This window comes from Oncorhynchus tshawytscha, linkage group LG25, assembly GCF_018296145.1.
Source record: "Oncorhynchus tshawytscha isolate Ot180627B linkage group LG25, Otsh_v2.0, whole genome shotgun sequence".
In the NCBI taxonomy this organism is placed as follows: Eukaryota; Metazoa; Chordata; class Actinopteri; order Salmoniformes; family Salmonidae; genus Oncorhynchus; species Oncorhynchus tshawytscha.
This window is the reverse complement of record NC_056453.1, coordinates 23,164,878-23,180,489: the sequence shown is the minus strand read 5'-3', so window position 1 is coordinate 23,180,489 and position 15,612 is coordinate 23,164,878. Positions and strand designations below refer to the sequence as shown.

At 43.7% G+C, this 15,612-nt stretch overlaps 1 protein-coding gene across 2 annotated transcripts; it reads right to left on the bottom strand.

Moving 5' to 3' along the window:
• Positions 1-1,921: 1,921 nt before the first annotated feature.
• On the bottom strand, positions 1,922-12,190 carry LOC112224483 (uncharacterized protein C16orf52 homolog B). 2 transcript variants are annotated; one of them, XM_024388062.2, is made up of 3 exons: positions 11,320-12,190; positions 4,046-4,258; positions 1,922-3,050 (listed from the first exon to the last, which is right to left on the bottom strand). In XM_024388062.2, exons 1-3 carry the CDS (start codon positions 11,432-11,434, stop codon positions 2,866-2,868), a joined length of 513 nt encoding a protein of 170 aa, XP_024243830.1. In that variant the 5' UTR covers positions 11,435-12,190; the 3' UTR covers positions 1,922-2,865. The 2 variants fall into 2 exon arrangements, with proteins under 2 accessions (XP_024243830.1, XP_024243831.1); XM_024388063.2 differs by having other exon boundaries at positions 1,923-3,050; positions 11,329-12,189.
• Between the last annotated feature and the right edge of the window lie 3,422 nt (positions 12,191-15,612).

Sequence of the window (15,612 nt, the reverse complement as noted above, 5' to 3'; positions counted from 1 at the left end):
GCATCTTCCCAGTTGTTTTGAATGTGGCAAAGTCATGCTGGATTGACAGCATGGCCAATGAATTCAACCTTTTCTGGCCCATGGTGTTGCATGTGAATGTTTATCCTTTTAAGCTTGGAAAAGAGACCCTTAAACCCAGACTTGGACCACACACCCTCTCCACTGAATAGCAGGCTAGTGATTGCTTTGCAACACTTGCAGTTAGCCACTGATTCCTTCCAAACCACTCATTGTTGAATTTGCGATTTCCAACTTGTTGTGTAATGTTTATGTCCAATATCCGATGAGCACCGATAATTTTTATCTATAATTTCTCTTCATATGACAAGGATTGAAAAGGATTTGCCAGTAGATGTTCGATGTGATTCATGCTTGTTCGTCGCTTGCTAGCTAAGATTTGAAAGTATGATGTTGATATGATCAGTTCAATCAAAGCTACGGTAGATATAACGTTATTTTACGTAATTTTATCTGTGGCCAATGACCTTGAGCCTTCTTGGATGGGCACGGTATAATGTAACTCCATGGCAGCACCCAAGGGGTTAAATGTTCGAGCTCCCCTATTCAGATTTTGCGGCGACGTAGTGTTCCCATGAGTGACAGAACACTGAGCCAATCACGGCGCAACTAGTAAACATTACAAACTCCTACTCTATTTTTCGCTGGCTGCCCCACCACCACAGAAGGCACTGAGCTAGACTGAAACACCAGCATTTTGGAGCTGCCTTACTCAAGAAAACAAAAAAAAGAGACCATGTTTGTATGTGGCGTTATTAACTCAGTGATTTTTTTTTTTACATTGCAAACTGACATGTGACACATATTAATGCCAAAATAACATGCAAAACGGGCAACAGCAAAAATGTTAGCTGAACAGGTGGGGCTCAAATCAGAATGGGCCCTGCCCTGCATTTCTGATTGAGCAGACCTATGCCGTGCTTACTGTGAATGTGATCTCCATGGACGCTGAAATAAATAAGCTTTTAAAAGGTGCATAGCTGGCAAAGCGCAAATGGAATTAATCCCAGCCAAGGACACAGCAGCCTACATACAGTACACAACAAAAATAATAATCCAAGATTTAAGTGTTCCGCAGGGCTGATAATAGCAGTGGTTGTGATGCGCTGTGCATGGAGGGAAGGTCAGAGCAGAAAGGCTTTTGAATGACTGCTGCTTGACCTTTATCAACAGTGGGCCAGTGGGAGAGAGCGGTAACCTTCTCAGCAGCCCAACCTTGTCCCTGCTTGCCAGTAGCTGGCTCTGAGCTGTGCTTTGCTGCTCTATAACCAACCTGGTCTCAGAGCATTTTGTATTATTCTTTACCTAAATCCGGGACACTCATTTTAGTATGATGTGTCAAGAACCAATTTGACTGAGCTTGAAGAATTTTCAAAAGAATAATGGGAAAAAGTTGCACGATCCAGGTATGGCAAGCTCTTAGAGACTTACCCAGAAAAACTCACAGCTGCCAAAGGTGCTTCTAGAAAGTATTGACTCAGGTGTGTGAATAGTTCTGTAAAATATATATTTCTGTATGACATTTTCTATGAATTTGCAAAAAATTCTAAAAACATGTTTTCACTTCGTCATTATGGGCTATTGTGTGTATCCATTTTGAATTCAGGCTGTATGTAACAACAAAATGTGGAATAAATCAAGAGGTATGAAGGCACTATATACATCTACACTCTAACTAAACATTTGAAAAAATATTTGTAGTGTGTTTTAAATTAAAATACATTGATTTCTCAGAAAATCCCATTTTTTGTCACCCTGATCTGTGCATTCATACCTGTGTTTTCTGTTTGTCTGTTGCCAGTTCGTCTTGTCTCGTCAAGCCTACCAGCGTGTTTTCCCCATACTCCTGTTTCTTTCTCTACCCCATTTTTCTTGTTTTTCTAGTTTTGACCCCACTGCCTGCCCTGACCCTGAGCCTGCCTGCCGTTCTGTACCTTACTGTCTCTGCCCTGGATTACCGACCTCTGCCTGCCCTTGACCTGTCGTCTGCCTGCCCCGTTTTGTTAATAAACATCTGTGATTCGAACTGTGCATCTGGGTCTTATCCTGACTTGTGATCATTTTGGCATGTCCCATGTCATTTTTGTCCGACTTAAAGATTTTAACCCACTTAACATCCCCAACTTTCCCCAAGTGTTCATAACCAATGTAAAGCCCTAATAACATTTGTTGCTTTGACAAAGTGATTTCTGAAGATTTATTATTTATTTCATTTGATTAGTGATTCATGTCGCTCAGGTTTAAGGTCAACCCTGTTACGTCAACTGAACTCTCGTTTAAATATGGTGAAATGATTCCTTTTTAAATATTTTTTTCTCAAAAGGAGTTGGAGAAACATATTTCTTATGACGTTAAAACGTGCTTTTTATGACAAAATGTTAAAATTAGGTGAAATAAAAAGTTACACTACCCGAAAAGGCACTCTATTCGTGGAACAAAACTTCTGTGTTCACTGATCTGTGAAGGGACTGGATAGGTGTCCATTCCTCCCATATCTATGACCACAGACAGGCTAGTGCCTACTACCTGTCCTATGGGACCAGGGCTAGGGGCTGTAGAGACCTGTCATCCAAAGGTGCATCAGAGAGTTCCACAAACACAGAGAAAGTGTGTTTCTCACAGTTCCTATTTTTCCCTTCCAGGCATCCATTTTCAAACGTCATGCTGCCACGCTGCTTGCTTAGCCAGTACCACTTCCTCACGATTTGGCCCATACCTGGCGTGAACTCAGGACCTCTGCCTTACAAAACACACGTAGCCGCCCTCCTTAAGCGTCTTAGCCGATGGCGCCACCTCAAAAGCTAGCTAATGAGGCGACGCAAGCGGGACACTTAAGTGTCCAATATGTCACCCAGGCAAGCAGACCTTTCCTGCAAACAGTAGTCCCACTATAGTGAAAAATATAGATAGAACAAAGAGTACATATGAGGACCCCACCACTGTGTTGTTGGGTAGTTTATAAGGTTGTCCCCCAACTTCATCGATGTAAAATCCTATAGGAAATATAAGAGCCGCCATACAAAACAGGATCACTGTGGAGGAGAGAGAAAACATTTTAGAAACACAGTAGTCTTAAAAACACTATTCACAATGCATACAATTTAGGGAGCAATGTCTCTTACAACATTGAAAAAATAGGCAGCAACAGTGTACACAATGTCAGGCTAAATTTTATATTGCGTTTTCATCGGCATTGAAGCCTGATCTAAGTGACATACTGTATGTCATGTTATCATGTAGTGTGAATAGTCTGAATACCTAAAACCACACAGTTATGTCTAGTCATTATGATCAATAACTCCCAGAATAAACTAATTCAGACATTACTCCCCCTTTCTGATATCAAAATAGACCATAATATCAAAATAGACCATAGATATTTAACAATATATATCTTTACACATGAGCGCTCAACAAAATCAATTTACATTGTCATTACTTTATTATTATACCTCAAGGTCATTTTTGCCCAATAATTATTCAGCTAAAATAACCTATTGGAGTATAATAATAACAAAGAATGTTATTCCGTCATATCCCTTGGACCACTAAAATCCCTCCTACTGATTTTAGGTCTGCTAATAGCAGCCCCATGGTCTCTTTCCCTCTTAAAATAGCAACAGACCCATTTACTGTAACCTACGTGTTCAAGGAGCCACTCAGCACAGACACAGTTACCACACAAAAGCTTTTCCTAAAATGAAACCCAAGTGACATTAATCCATTCGCTAACATCCATTAGTGATATAACAAGAATCTTAAGGTGCTTTGAAGCTGTAGGCCAACTAATGGCTATGCCTCAAATGACCCTGGCCTATTCCCTAGTCTGTACTACTTTAACCAGAGCCCACATAGGGGATAATGGGGGGTTATGTCTGGCCCCACTCATGAATGAAAGGGTTGTTGGCTAGTTTCTGTATTTATCCTATTGTGGTTTTTGTCTCTCTGCCGTCACTGTAAACAAGAACTGGTTCTCCATTGACCAGCCTGGTTGAATAACCGTTAAATAAGTCCAAATGAAACATACTCCCAGTGAAGGCAATCCAGCGGGCGTAACGAGTGGCTTCACGGTACCAGTGTGATAACACTAGCAGGCCGCAGGTCACCGTGAGGGAGATGATGCCCAGGATGATGAAGAAGAGGGTGGTGACCCACTCTGGGGGCAGCCGCGGGGGGATACAGGTCCGGTCACGACCGTGGATGGTCTGGCACTGCCGCACCAGGCCTACCGTCAGGGAACCTAGGGAGAGAGAGGGAGAGAGAGACAGAGATCAGTCAAGGTTAGATCACACACGACCAGCAGTCCCGCTGTCAGAGCACCTATAGAGAGAGTGCTTAATCACATAGACACACAGAGGGAGAGTATCTTTCATCACACACATAGCATACTCTCGCTGGTCAACTGTGCTGTCCCACCACAAGATGTACATATTGTTTTATTAGAAGAAGCATAACCCAGAGCAGCAGATTGCATCAGTTATGAAATATCCCTCAACTTGTGATGGTGTCACCATTAGATAAGCTAAGATCTGTATGAGGCATGACGGCATTACATCACGACTGGACTAATGACCTCCCTGGTGACACCGGTTTCCACTTCCAGTCCCCTGTGACCACACAAAGTAGAGCTCAAGGAGGGTTGGTATAATAACAAGGCTGAAGAGTGGGACTCCTAGGCCCTGAACCAATGCCAGGGGTCCCTGAGGAATCAATCAATGGCGTAAGACTCAGATGGCTCAGGACCAGAGCCCCTGACACCACAGAGAGAGATAAGATAAAGGAGAGAGAGGGAAGAGAGGCCTTACATCAGAAAGTAACTCACTGCCTAAGAGCCTCTGCTCTCCTGCCCCAAAGCCTGGTGGGTCCAATTATGTCAGTTAGTTAGGCCTGCTGAAGACATAACGCTTTCGACAACAAGATCGTATACGAACTCCACCCTTCCTGTCTGTCCCTGACCCAACTCAGAATACAGTGGCAAGAAAAAGTATGTGAACCCTTTGGAATTACCTGGATTTCTGAATAAATTGGTCATAAAATTTGATCTGATCTTCATCTTAGTCACAACAATAGACAAACACAGTGTGCTTAAACTAATAACACACATATTATTGTATTTTTCTTGTCTATATTGAATACATGATTTAAACATTCACAGTGTAGGTTTGAGAAGTATGTGAACCCAAAGGCTAATGACTTCTCCAAAAGCTAATTGGAATCAGGAGTCAGCTAACCTTGAGTCCAATCAATGAGATGAGATTAGAGATGTTGGTTAGAGCTGCCCTGCCCTATAAAAAACACTCACAAAATTTGAGTTTGCTATTCACAAGAAGCATTGCCTGATCTGAACCATGCCTCGAACAAAAGAGATCTCAGAAGACCTACGATTAAGAATTGTTGGCCTGCATAAAGCTGGGAAGGGTTACAAAAGTATCTCTAAAAGCCTGGATGTTCATCCGTCCACTGTTGCTACTCTCCCTAGGAGTAGCCGTCCTGCAAAGAAGATTGCAAGAGCATAGTGCATAATGCTCAATGAGGTTAAGAAGAATCCTAGAGTGTCAGCTAAAGACTTACAGAAATCTATGGAACATGCTAGCATCTCTGTTGACGAGACTACGATACCTAAATCACTAAACCAGAATGTTGTTCATGGGAGGACACCACAGAAGAAGCCACTGCTGTCCAGAAAAAACATTGCTGCACGTCTGAAGTTCGCAAAAGAGCACCTGGATGTTCCACAGCGCTTCTGGCAAAATATTCTGTGGACATTCTGTGGAGTTGTTTGGAAGGAGCACACAATACTATTGGTGGGGAAAAAAGGCACAGCACACCAACATCAAAACCTCATCCCAACTGTAAAGTATGGTGGAGGGAGCATCATGTTTTGGGGCTGTTTTGCTGTCTCAGGGCCTGGACAGCTTGCTATCATCGACGGAAAAATGAATTAAATTTATCAAGACATTTTGCAGGAGAATGTAAGGTTATCTGTCCGCCAATTGAAGCTCAACAGAAGTTAGGTGATGCAACAGGACAACGACGCAAAACACAGTAAGTAAAAGTCAAATGAAAAACAGAATGGCTTCAGAAGAAAATACGCCTCCTGGAGTGGCCCAGTCAGAGTCTTGACCTCAACCCCATTTAAAATGCTGTGGCATGACCTTGTGAGCGGTTCACACCAGACATCCTAAGAATATTGCTGAACTGAAACAGTTTTGTAAAGATGAAGGGTCCAAAATTCCTCCTGACTGTTGTACAGGTCTGATCCGCAACTACCGAAAATGTTTGGTTGAGTTTATTGCTGCCAAAGGAGGGTCAACCAGTTATTAAATCCAAGGGTTCACATACTTTTCCACCCTACACTGTGAATGTTTACACGGTATGTTCAATATAGTCGTGAAAACGTATGATTGATTGTGTGTTATTAGTTTAAACAAACTGTGTTTATCTATTGTTGTGACTTAAACAAGATCAGATCAAATTTTATGACCAATTTATGCAGAAATCCAGGTAATTCCAAATGGTTCACATACTTTGACTTGCCACTGTATGTCAACTCAGCAACACTCAACCCCCTCGTTAGCTATTAAGGACAATTCACCAGTATAGATTTTTGAGAGAGAAATGTAAAATTAAATCATTGTTTCTCATGAGGCGAGCAGTTTGCCAGCACCTTGTCATTTTCAGTGGCTCGGGACGAAGCGGAGAGAGGAACAGAGGCTTTGGCAGAGCAGAGAGAAGAACAGAGGATGGAGAAAGAGCGGCTAGAGGAGAGAGGAACTAACAGTGGCCTTGGCACAATCATTTTTTGTCTATTGGATTAGAGAGATGGATGGAGATGAATTTAGTAATTGGACAGATCGGTCCAGTCCTGCTGAGACTTACAAATACCCCATTATGGCTCTGAAACAAGAACATACTGTACATCACTAAAGAGAGGAGGGGAGGGGAGGGAGAGAATGAGTATGGACTTATATGATGAGCATCCCTCAAAGGTTTAAGGACATAGTATACTGCCCTTGATGTGAGTATGCTGCCAAAGACTGGAACTTTGTCCTTAGATGCCAGCACTGAGGCTTAGTAATAGCAATTTAGTGTAAAGCACAGGACGCTCCTGAGAGGAGGACGGCTCATAATAATGGCTTGAATGGAATGTTATCAAACACATAGAAACCATCTGTTTGATGTATTCTATATTCCATTTATTCAGTTCCAGCCATTACTATAAGAAAATCCTCCCCAATTAAGATGCCACCAACCACCTGTGATGTCAAGACACACATGCAGGCCTAGTGTAAATGTATGTAAAGTTGACCACAGCTGTTATGCCATGGCTATTGGCATAGCATCCTAATGAATATAATTCATCATTACTAAACTAAACTAATGTGTCATGTTTCCTCACTCATTATAGTGGTCCAGTTTGCTTCCCAATGACCAGAATCACAAATGTATGGAAGATTAATAATATATGAACAGCCGTGATACAGATCATGTTATAGTACCGGACAGAAATCTGAGTGGAAAACTTCCCATCAATGGTGTTTTTTTACATTAGCTGATTTGTTTTGAAGATAAACCCTTTCATTAGTTAGAGACAGTTGAAGTTGGCAGTTTACATACGCTTAGGTTGGAGTCATTCAAAATCATTTTTAAACCACTCCACAAATTTCTTGTTAACAAACTATAGTTTTGGCAAGTCGGTTAATTTTTCCAACAATTGTTTACAGACAGATTATTTAACTTATAATTCACTGTACCACATTTCTAGTGGGTCAGAAGTTTAGTGTGCCTTTAAACAGCTTGGAAAATTCCAGAAAATTATGTCATGGCTTTAGAAGCTTCTGATAGACTAATTGACATCATTTGAGTCAATTGGAGGTGTACCTGTGGATGTATTTCAAGGCCTACCTTCAAACGCAGTGCCTCTCTGCTTGACATCATGGGAAAATCAAAAGAAATCAGCCAAGACCTTAGAAAATAAATTGTAGACCTCCACAAGTCTGGTTCATCCTTGGGAGCAATTTCCAAACGCCTGAAGGTACCACGTTCATCTGTACAAACAATAGTACGCAAGTATAAACACAATGGGACCATGCAGCCGTCATACCGCTCAAGAAGGTGATGCATTCTGTCTCCTAGAGATGAACTTACTTTTGTGCGAAAAGTGCAAATCAATCCCAGAACAGCAAAGGACCTTTTTTTAAATTTCTTTTTTTAACCTTTATTTAACTAGGCAAGTCAGTTAAGAACAAATTCTTATTTTCAATGACAGCCTAGGAACAGTGGGTTAACTGCCTGTTCAGGGGCAGAACGACAAATTTGTACCTTGTCAGCTCGGGGGTTTGAACTTGCAACCTTTCAGTTACTAGTCCAACACTCTAACCACTAAGCTACCCTGCCGCCCCAACTTGTGAAGATGCTGGAGGAAACAGGTACAAAAGTATCTATATCCACAGTAAAACGAGTCCTATATCGTAACCTAACATAACATAACATGACCTAAAAGGCCGCTCAGCAAGGATATGAAGCGGCCACTGCTCCAAAACCACCATAAAAAAAGCCAGACTATGGTTTGCAACTGCACGTGGGGACAAAGATCGTACTTTTTGTAGAAATGTCCTCTGGTCTGATGAAAAATAGAATAAAAATAGAACTGTTTGGCCATAATGACCATCGATATGGGAGGCTTGCAAGCTGAAGAACACCATCCCAACCGTGAAGCATGGGGGTGGCAGCATCATGTTGTGGGGGTGCTTTGCTGCAGGAGGGACTGGTGCACTTCACAAAACAGATGGCTTCATGAGCAAGGAAAATTATGTGGATATATTGGAGCAACATCTCAAGACATCAGTTAGGAAGTTAATGCTTAGTCGCAAATGGGCCTTCCAAATGGACAATGACCCCAAGCATACTTCCAAAGTTGTGGAAAAATGGCTAAAGGACAACAAAGTCAAGATATTGGAGCGGCCATCACAAAGCCCTGACCTCAATCCTGTAGAAAATGTGTGGGCAGAACTTAAAAAGCGCGTGCGAGCAAGGAAGCATACAAACCTGACTCAGTTACACCAGCTCTGTCAAGACGAATCGGCCAAAATGATTGTGGGAAGCTTGCGGAAGGCTACCCGAAACGTTTGACCCAAGTTAAACAATTTAAAGGCAATGCTACCAAATACTAATTGAGTGCATGTAAACTTCTGACCCACTGGGAATATGATGAAAGAAATAAAAGCTGAAATAAATCATTCTCTACTATTATTCTAACTATATGCTGTCATGACACAATATTTCCCTCCCTTTAGCAAGCTTACACACCCATTCCATAGCTTGTCAATGATCTAAATGCTACTTTTTGTTCCTTGGCACTCTTGGAGGCCATTTCTAATTCTTGGGACTGTTTTAGATGCGTAACACATCAGGCTTGTCTGATTGCCAGGGCTTTGAGACACAGGGAGGTGTGTGTGACTGTGTGTGATTGTGGGCCAATGTCTGTAGTTAGTAAACACTTCCCCATGCAGCCCCAGTCAGTCCCCTGCTGCTACAGACTTCACTACAGAATACCTGCGTAACAACCAGGAGGCACGTTAGTATAACTCACACACCTCTATAAACTTGTTCAAAGATTCACCTCCTGGATAACTACTTAGAGAGGACAGAGGTTTGCTGTCAACAAATAAACCATGATGCTGACTTTCCAGGATAAAGTTCAGGGGATGAAAGAGAGACTTTTGGATTTATAATAACATTTTCCAATCTGATGATGTCATTGTCAACATCTTATCTGTGAGCAATGAGCATCAACATCTGGGTGCTGCCAAAATGCTAGACTGGCAAATTAACTTAATTGGCAGGAACAACTAGGTCTATGCATTTATCCATTTCACATGAACAAAACAATATGTTTGGACCTCAGATATACAAACAGGGCCTTCCAGTCAAGGCAATTTCCTTGATAATTGAGTTGTGAGTGCTTCATCTGAAAGAATTCTACCTCCCAGCGGACCTCATCAGGAAAGACTCCACACATCTCCATTTACAAACAATGCTTCTCTCCACCTGGTAATTACTAGCAGGCAAATTAGGCTGGAACAAAAGGCTTTTAACCCTGCTTGATTTCATACCTTCTCTGTTGTGTGGGATGAAAGGAGGAAGTCTCACAAAGGAAGTCAAGCATGTTTCTGTTCCTTCTGTGCATTGTGTGTTCTACCTGAATGCTAATGGACTGTTGTAACAGTGTAATGTAGGCTATAAATTGTACATTTTCAGGTTTGCATAAATTCTCAATGTGCTGGGCACATACGACAGTTATAACATTGTTATAACCATGTTTTAAAACCTCATCATCATTATGTGATGTTGGTGGTCTTGTGGGAGGGAAGTGGGATATTATCTCTAGTTTGGTCCTTCCTATGTTTTAATTCTTTGTCCCGGTGTACATGAAAAAACATTAAAAAAGTATGATCACAAATGATACCGTTAAAATGTAAACACAGGACTCAATAAGTTACATCTTCCTACCTCACACCAACCAGGGGAAAATGTCACCCCATCGTTTATGCAGTAGGCCACAGCACAGAACTACAATCTGCTGACTACAGCTGTAGCTTAAAGGTCACCAGCTCATTCCAAATAGCCTGTTTTGTAGCTGTAGCAACAACAGCAAAAAAAGCAGTAGCCTACCTTTGCTGCTGCACTTCACTTTACCATGCCCTCAGACTGGTGACTGTAGATGAAATGCCAATGCCTCAGTCGGTCTGTGTCAGATGCATATAACAGACAGAGAGTGAGTGGAGAGCTGAACAGACCTCCAAGGGCATAGCTGGATAAGTGGCACTCACTTCACATCGCTCAGTCTGACACACTATTTGTCAACGGAGGTGAGTAGCTGGTACAGGAAGGCGTATATGCCTTGAAGGGACATGGGGTATAGGAGCATGGTGGGGCGGAAAAGTAGAGGGCAGATCATTTATCAGCAGCTGTATTTTGGAGAGTTATGATGTGGATGTAGGGAGAAAGAGAGCAGGAAGGCTATAGGTGTAACACAACATTTAGAAGGTCTTAGATGAGGCCTCGGTACATTCTGAAGCTCCCTTGACCTGTCAAGAGGAAGGACACCAGAATGCCAAAGTGTTATATTTGGAAAAAGTGTGATTCAAAAAGTTTGGCCAATGTGAAGTGAATTTCTAGAAGAATAGTGTGTCAATGCACATTATTGACAGTCAGCTGTAGCAGCCTAGACACCAACGGTAGACAGATGGTGTGTGCATGGCTGTCAAGTAAATAGTCAATTAAGTTAAATTAGCTCACCTAACTTACCAGCAGCATCTCCTGTGTTGATCCAGTCCGGATTGGCAATACTGGCGATAGCAAAGATATCAGCTGCTAGAAAGAGACATCCTGATATGACAGTGAGTTTATCCATTTCTCAGATGTGAATGCTCTCTTCTCCTTTATATTGAGTCAAAGAGGAAAGTCTCCTCTATCTCGCCCCCTCCAAGGGCAGATAGGACAAAAGAGATTCAGGCATGGATTTCAAGGTCCCATATCAATGTTTTGGTCATGCCCAGTGGATGTATTGTCATCGTCCTCTTGGTAGAAGGGCAAGCCTCTCATCTTCACGCAGCAGTCCTGGTGTAGGATTTATGCAAAGCCGTTTCCTTTCATTGCCTTATAACTATCGACTATGGCCCTGGCTATGAACGCCCACTGTTTCACCCATTACCATAGCTCAGTATCGCAACAGGGTAGCTTATGGTGTCAGGAAAATATATTTGAAAGATGAGTTAAAGGAAAACTCAAAAGTTCTACGACCATTTTCGCCGAAATTATGTTATTTAAGAGATGCTTGCAAGAGTGCATATTATACCGCTTCTTTCCTGTGTCCGTTTATCTTCTCCATCTGAGATGTCTTCATTGCAAACAAATGGAAATTCCATAAAATACATATATTGTATGCAATGGTCAGATTTCATAATCTGCCAATACTCCCTTCAATAAAAATACCGTTATTTGTCCCTCCTGCAATGCCCGTCAGATGTATCCATTCGAGGTTATAATGTAGCCTGTAATGCCCGTCAGATGTATCCATTCGAGGTTATAATGTAGCCTAGCAATGTAGTGAAGGGGGAATCAGCTCAATGGAATCAGCGGTAACAAAACTCGCTGTTCTCTGGCAATGTGAAACAAGCGACATTAAGGTCATGTGATCATTCGGCAAAATGTCTAAATAAAAGTCCCCCTGAAAAAATGTAACACGACTGTTACAAGAGGTTTTTCTGATTTATAGTTTAAAGTGACTTAAACATGTATTTATAAAAAAAATTAAACTAACAATATATTAACGAAATAAATGAACAAATATCTATTTTCTGTCTATATTTTTTACTATAATGACAACAATAACATCACTGTTGCTGGAATTTTTTATCGTTTTAAACTATTTATTTTTTATTTCACCTTTATTTAACCAGGTAGACCAGTTGAGAACAAGTTCTCATTTACAACTGCGACCTGGCCAAGATAAAGCAAAGCAGTGCGACACAAACAACACATAGTTACACATGGAATAAACAAGCGTACAGTCAATAACACAACAGAAAAAAAATCTATATACAGTGTGCAAATGAGGTAAGATTAGGGAGGTAAGACAATAAATAGACCGTAGTGGCGAAATAATTACAATTTAGAAACTAAACACTGGAGTGATAGATGTGCAGAAGATGAATGCGCAAGTAGAGATACTGGGGTGCAAAGTAGCAAAAAAACGATATGGGGATGAGGTAGTTGGATGGGCTATTTACAGATGGGCTATGTACAGGTGCAATGATCTGTGAGCTGCTCTGACAGCTGATGCTTAAAGTTAGAGAGGGAAACATGAGTTTCGAGCTTCAGTGACTTTTGCAATTCGTTCCAGTCATTGGCAGCAGAGAACTGGAAGGAAGGTGGCCAAAGAGGAATAAGCTTTGGGGGTGACCAGTGAAATATACCTGCTGGAGCGCGTGCTACGGGTGGGTGCTGCTACGGTGACCAGTGAGCTGAGATATGGCGGGGCATTACCTAGCAAAGACTTATAGATGACCTGGAGCCAGTGGGTTTGACGACAAATATGAAGTGAGGACCAGCCAACGAGAGCCTACAGGTTTCAGTGGTGGGTAGCATATGGGGCTTTGGTGACAAAACGGATGGCACTGTGACAGACTGCATCCAATTTGCTGAGTAGAGTGTTGGAGGCTATTTTGAAAACGACATTGCCGAAGTCAAGGACTGGTGGGTTGTCAGTTTTACGAGGGTGTTTGGCAGCATGAGTCAAGGATGCTTTGTTGCGAAATAGGAAGCCGGTTCTAGATGTAATTTTGAATTGGAGATGCTAAATGTGAGTCTGGAAGGAGAGTTTACAGTCTAACCAGACACCTAGGTATTTGTAATTGTCCACATACTCTAAGTCAGAGTATGTCCAGAGTAGTGATGCTGGATGGGTGGTAGTTTAATTTGCATTTAAGAGCAGTTGGAGGCCACGGAAGGAGAATTGTATGGCATTGAAGCTTGTCTGGAGGTTAGTTAACACAGTGTCCAAAGAAGGGCCAGAAGAATACAGAATGGTGTCGTCTGCGTAGAGGTGGATCAGAGAATCACCAGGAGCAAGAGCAACATCATTGATGTAGACAGAGAAAAGAGTCGGCCCGAGAATTGAACCCTGTGGCACCCCCATAGAGACTGCCAGAGGTCCGGACAACAGGCCCTCCGATTTGACACACTGAACTCTGTCTGAGAAGTAGTCGGGGAACCAGGCGAGGCAGTCATTTGAGAAACCAACCGATTGTTACGGTTTTCTTCCGTCGAAGGAGAGTCAGACCAAAATGCAGCGTGGTTAATTCGATACATGTTTAATAAACGAATAAACACGATAAATACAAAAACAAGAAACGGAACGTGAAAACCTATACAGCCTATCTGGTGAATACAAAACACTGAGACAGGAACAATCACCCACGAAACACTCAAAGAATATGGCTGCCTAAATATGGCTCCCAATCAGAGACAACGAGAATCACCTGCCTCTGATTGAGAACCGCCTCAGGCAACCATAGACTTTGCTAGAACACCCCACTAAGCCACAATCCCAAAACCTAAGAAAAACCCCCATACATAAACACAACACAAAATAAACCCATGTCACACCCTGGCCTGGCCAAATAAATAAAGAAAACACAAAATACTAAGACCAGGGCGTGACAGAACCCCCCCCCCCCCAAGGTGCGGACTCCCGGCCGCACACCTAAACCCATAGGGGAGGGTCCGGGTGGGCGTCTGTCCACGGTGGCGGCTCCGGCTCGGGATGTGGACCCCACTCCAACCAAGTCTTAGTCCCCCTGTAACGCGTCCTTTGATTGGCGACCCTCGCCGCCGACCTAGGCCTAATAACCCTCACCAAGGACCCCACTGGACTGAGGGGCAGCTCGGGACTGAGGTAGAAGCTCGGGACTGAGGGGAAGCTCGGGACTGAGGGGAAGCTCGGGACTGAGGGGAAGCTCGGCACTGAGGGGAAGCTCGGCACTGAGGGGAAGCTCGGCACTGAGGGGAAGCTCGGCACTGAAAGGAAGCCCAGTACTGAGAGGATGCCTAGTACCGAGAGGAAGCCCAGTACTGAGAGGAAGCACAGTACTGAGAGGAAGCCCAGTACTGAGAGGAAGCTCAGGCAGGTAGTTGGCTCTGGCAGATCCTGAATAGCTGGTGGTTCTGGCAGATCCTGGCTGACTGGCGGTTCTGGAAGATCATGGCTGATTGGCAGCTCTGGCTGCTCTATGCAGACTGGCAGCTCTGGCTGCTCCATGCAGACTGGCAGCTCTGGCTGCTCCATGCAGACTGACAGCTCTGGCTGCTCAACGCAGACTGGCTGTTCCATGCAGACTGGCAGCTCCATGCAGACTGGCAGCTCTGGCTGCTCCATGCAGACTGGCAGCTCTGGCTGCTCCATGCAGACTGGCAGCTCTGGCTGCTCCATGCAGACTGGCAGCTCTGGCTGCGCTGAACAGGCAGGAGACTCCGGCAGCGCTGGAGAGGAGGAAGGCTCTGGCAGCGCTAAACAGGCGGGAGACTCCGGCAGCGCTGGAGAGGAGGAAGGCTCTGATAGCGCTAGACAGGCGGGAGACTCCGACAGCGCTAAACAGGCGGGAGACTCCGACAGCGCTGGAGAGGAGAAAGGCTCTGGCAGCGCTGAACAGGCGAGGCGCACTGAAGGCCTGGTGCGTGGTGCTGGCACTGGTGGTACTGGGCCGAGGACACGCACAGGAAGCCTGGTGCGGGGAGCTGCCACCGGAGGACTGGTGTGTGAAGGTGGCACAGGATGGACCGGACCGTGAAGGTGTACTGGAGAGCCTGAGAGCAGGACTGGCACAGGACGTGCAAGGCTAGGTGGGTACACAGGAGGCCTAGTGCGTGAGGCTGGCACAATCTTCACCAGCTGACTAACACGCACCTCAGGACGAGTATGGTGCGCTGACCCAGGTGCCATCAAATCCCCGACACACTGCGTCGGGCGAATATCGTACCTAAAGCACCAACCTAGCAACTCCCTCATAACTCTCTCCTCCACTTTCCCCA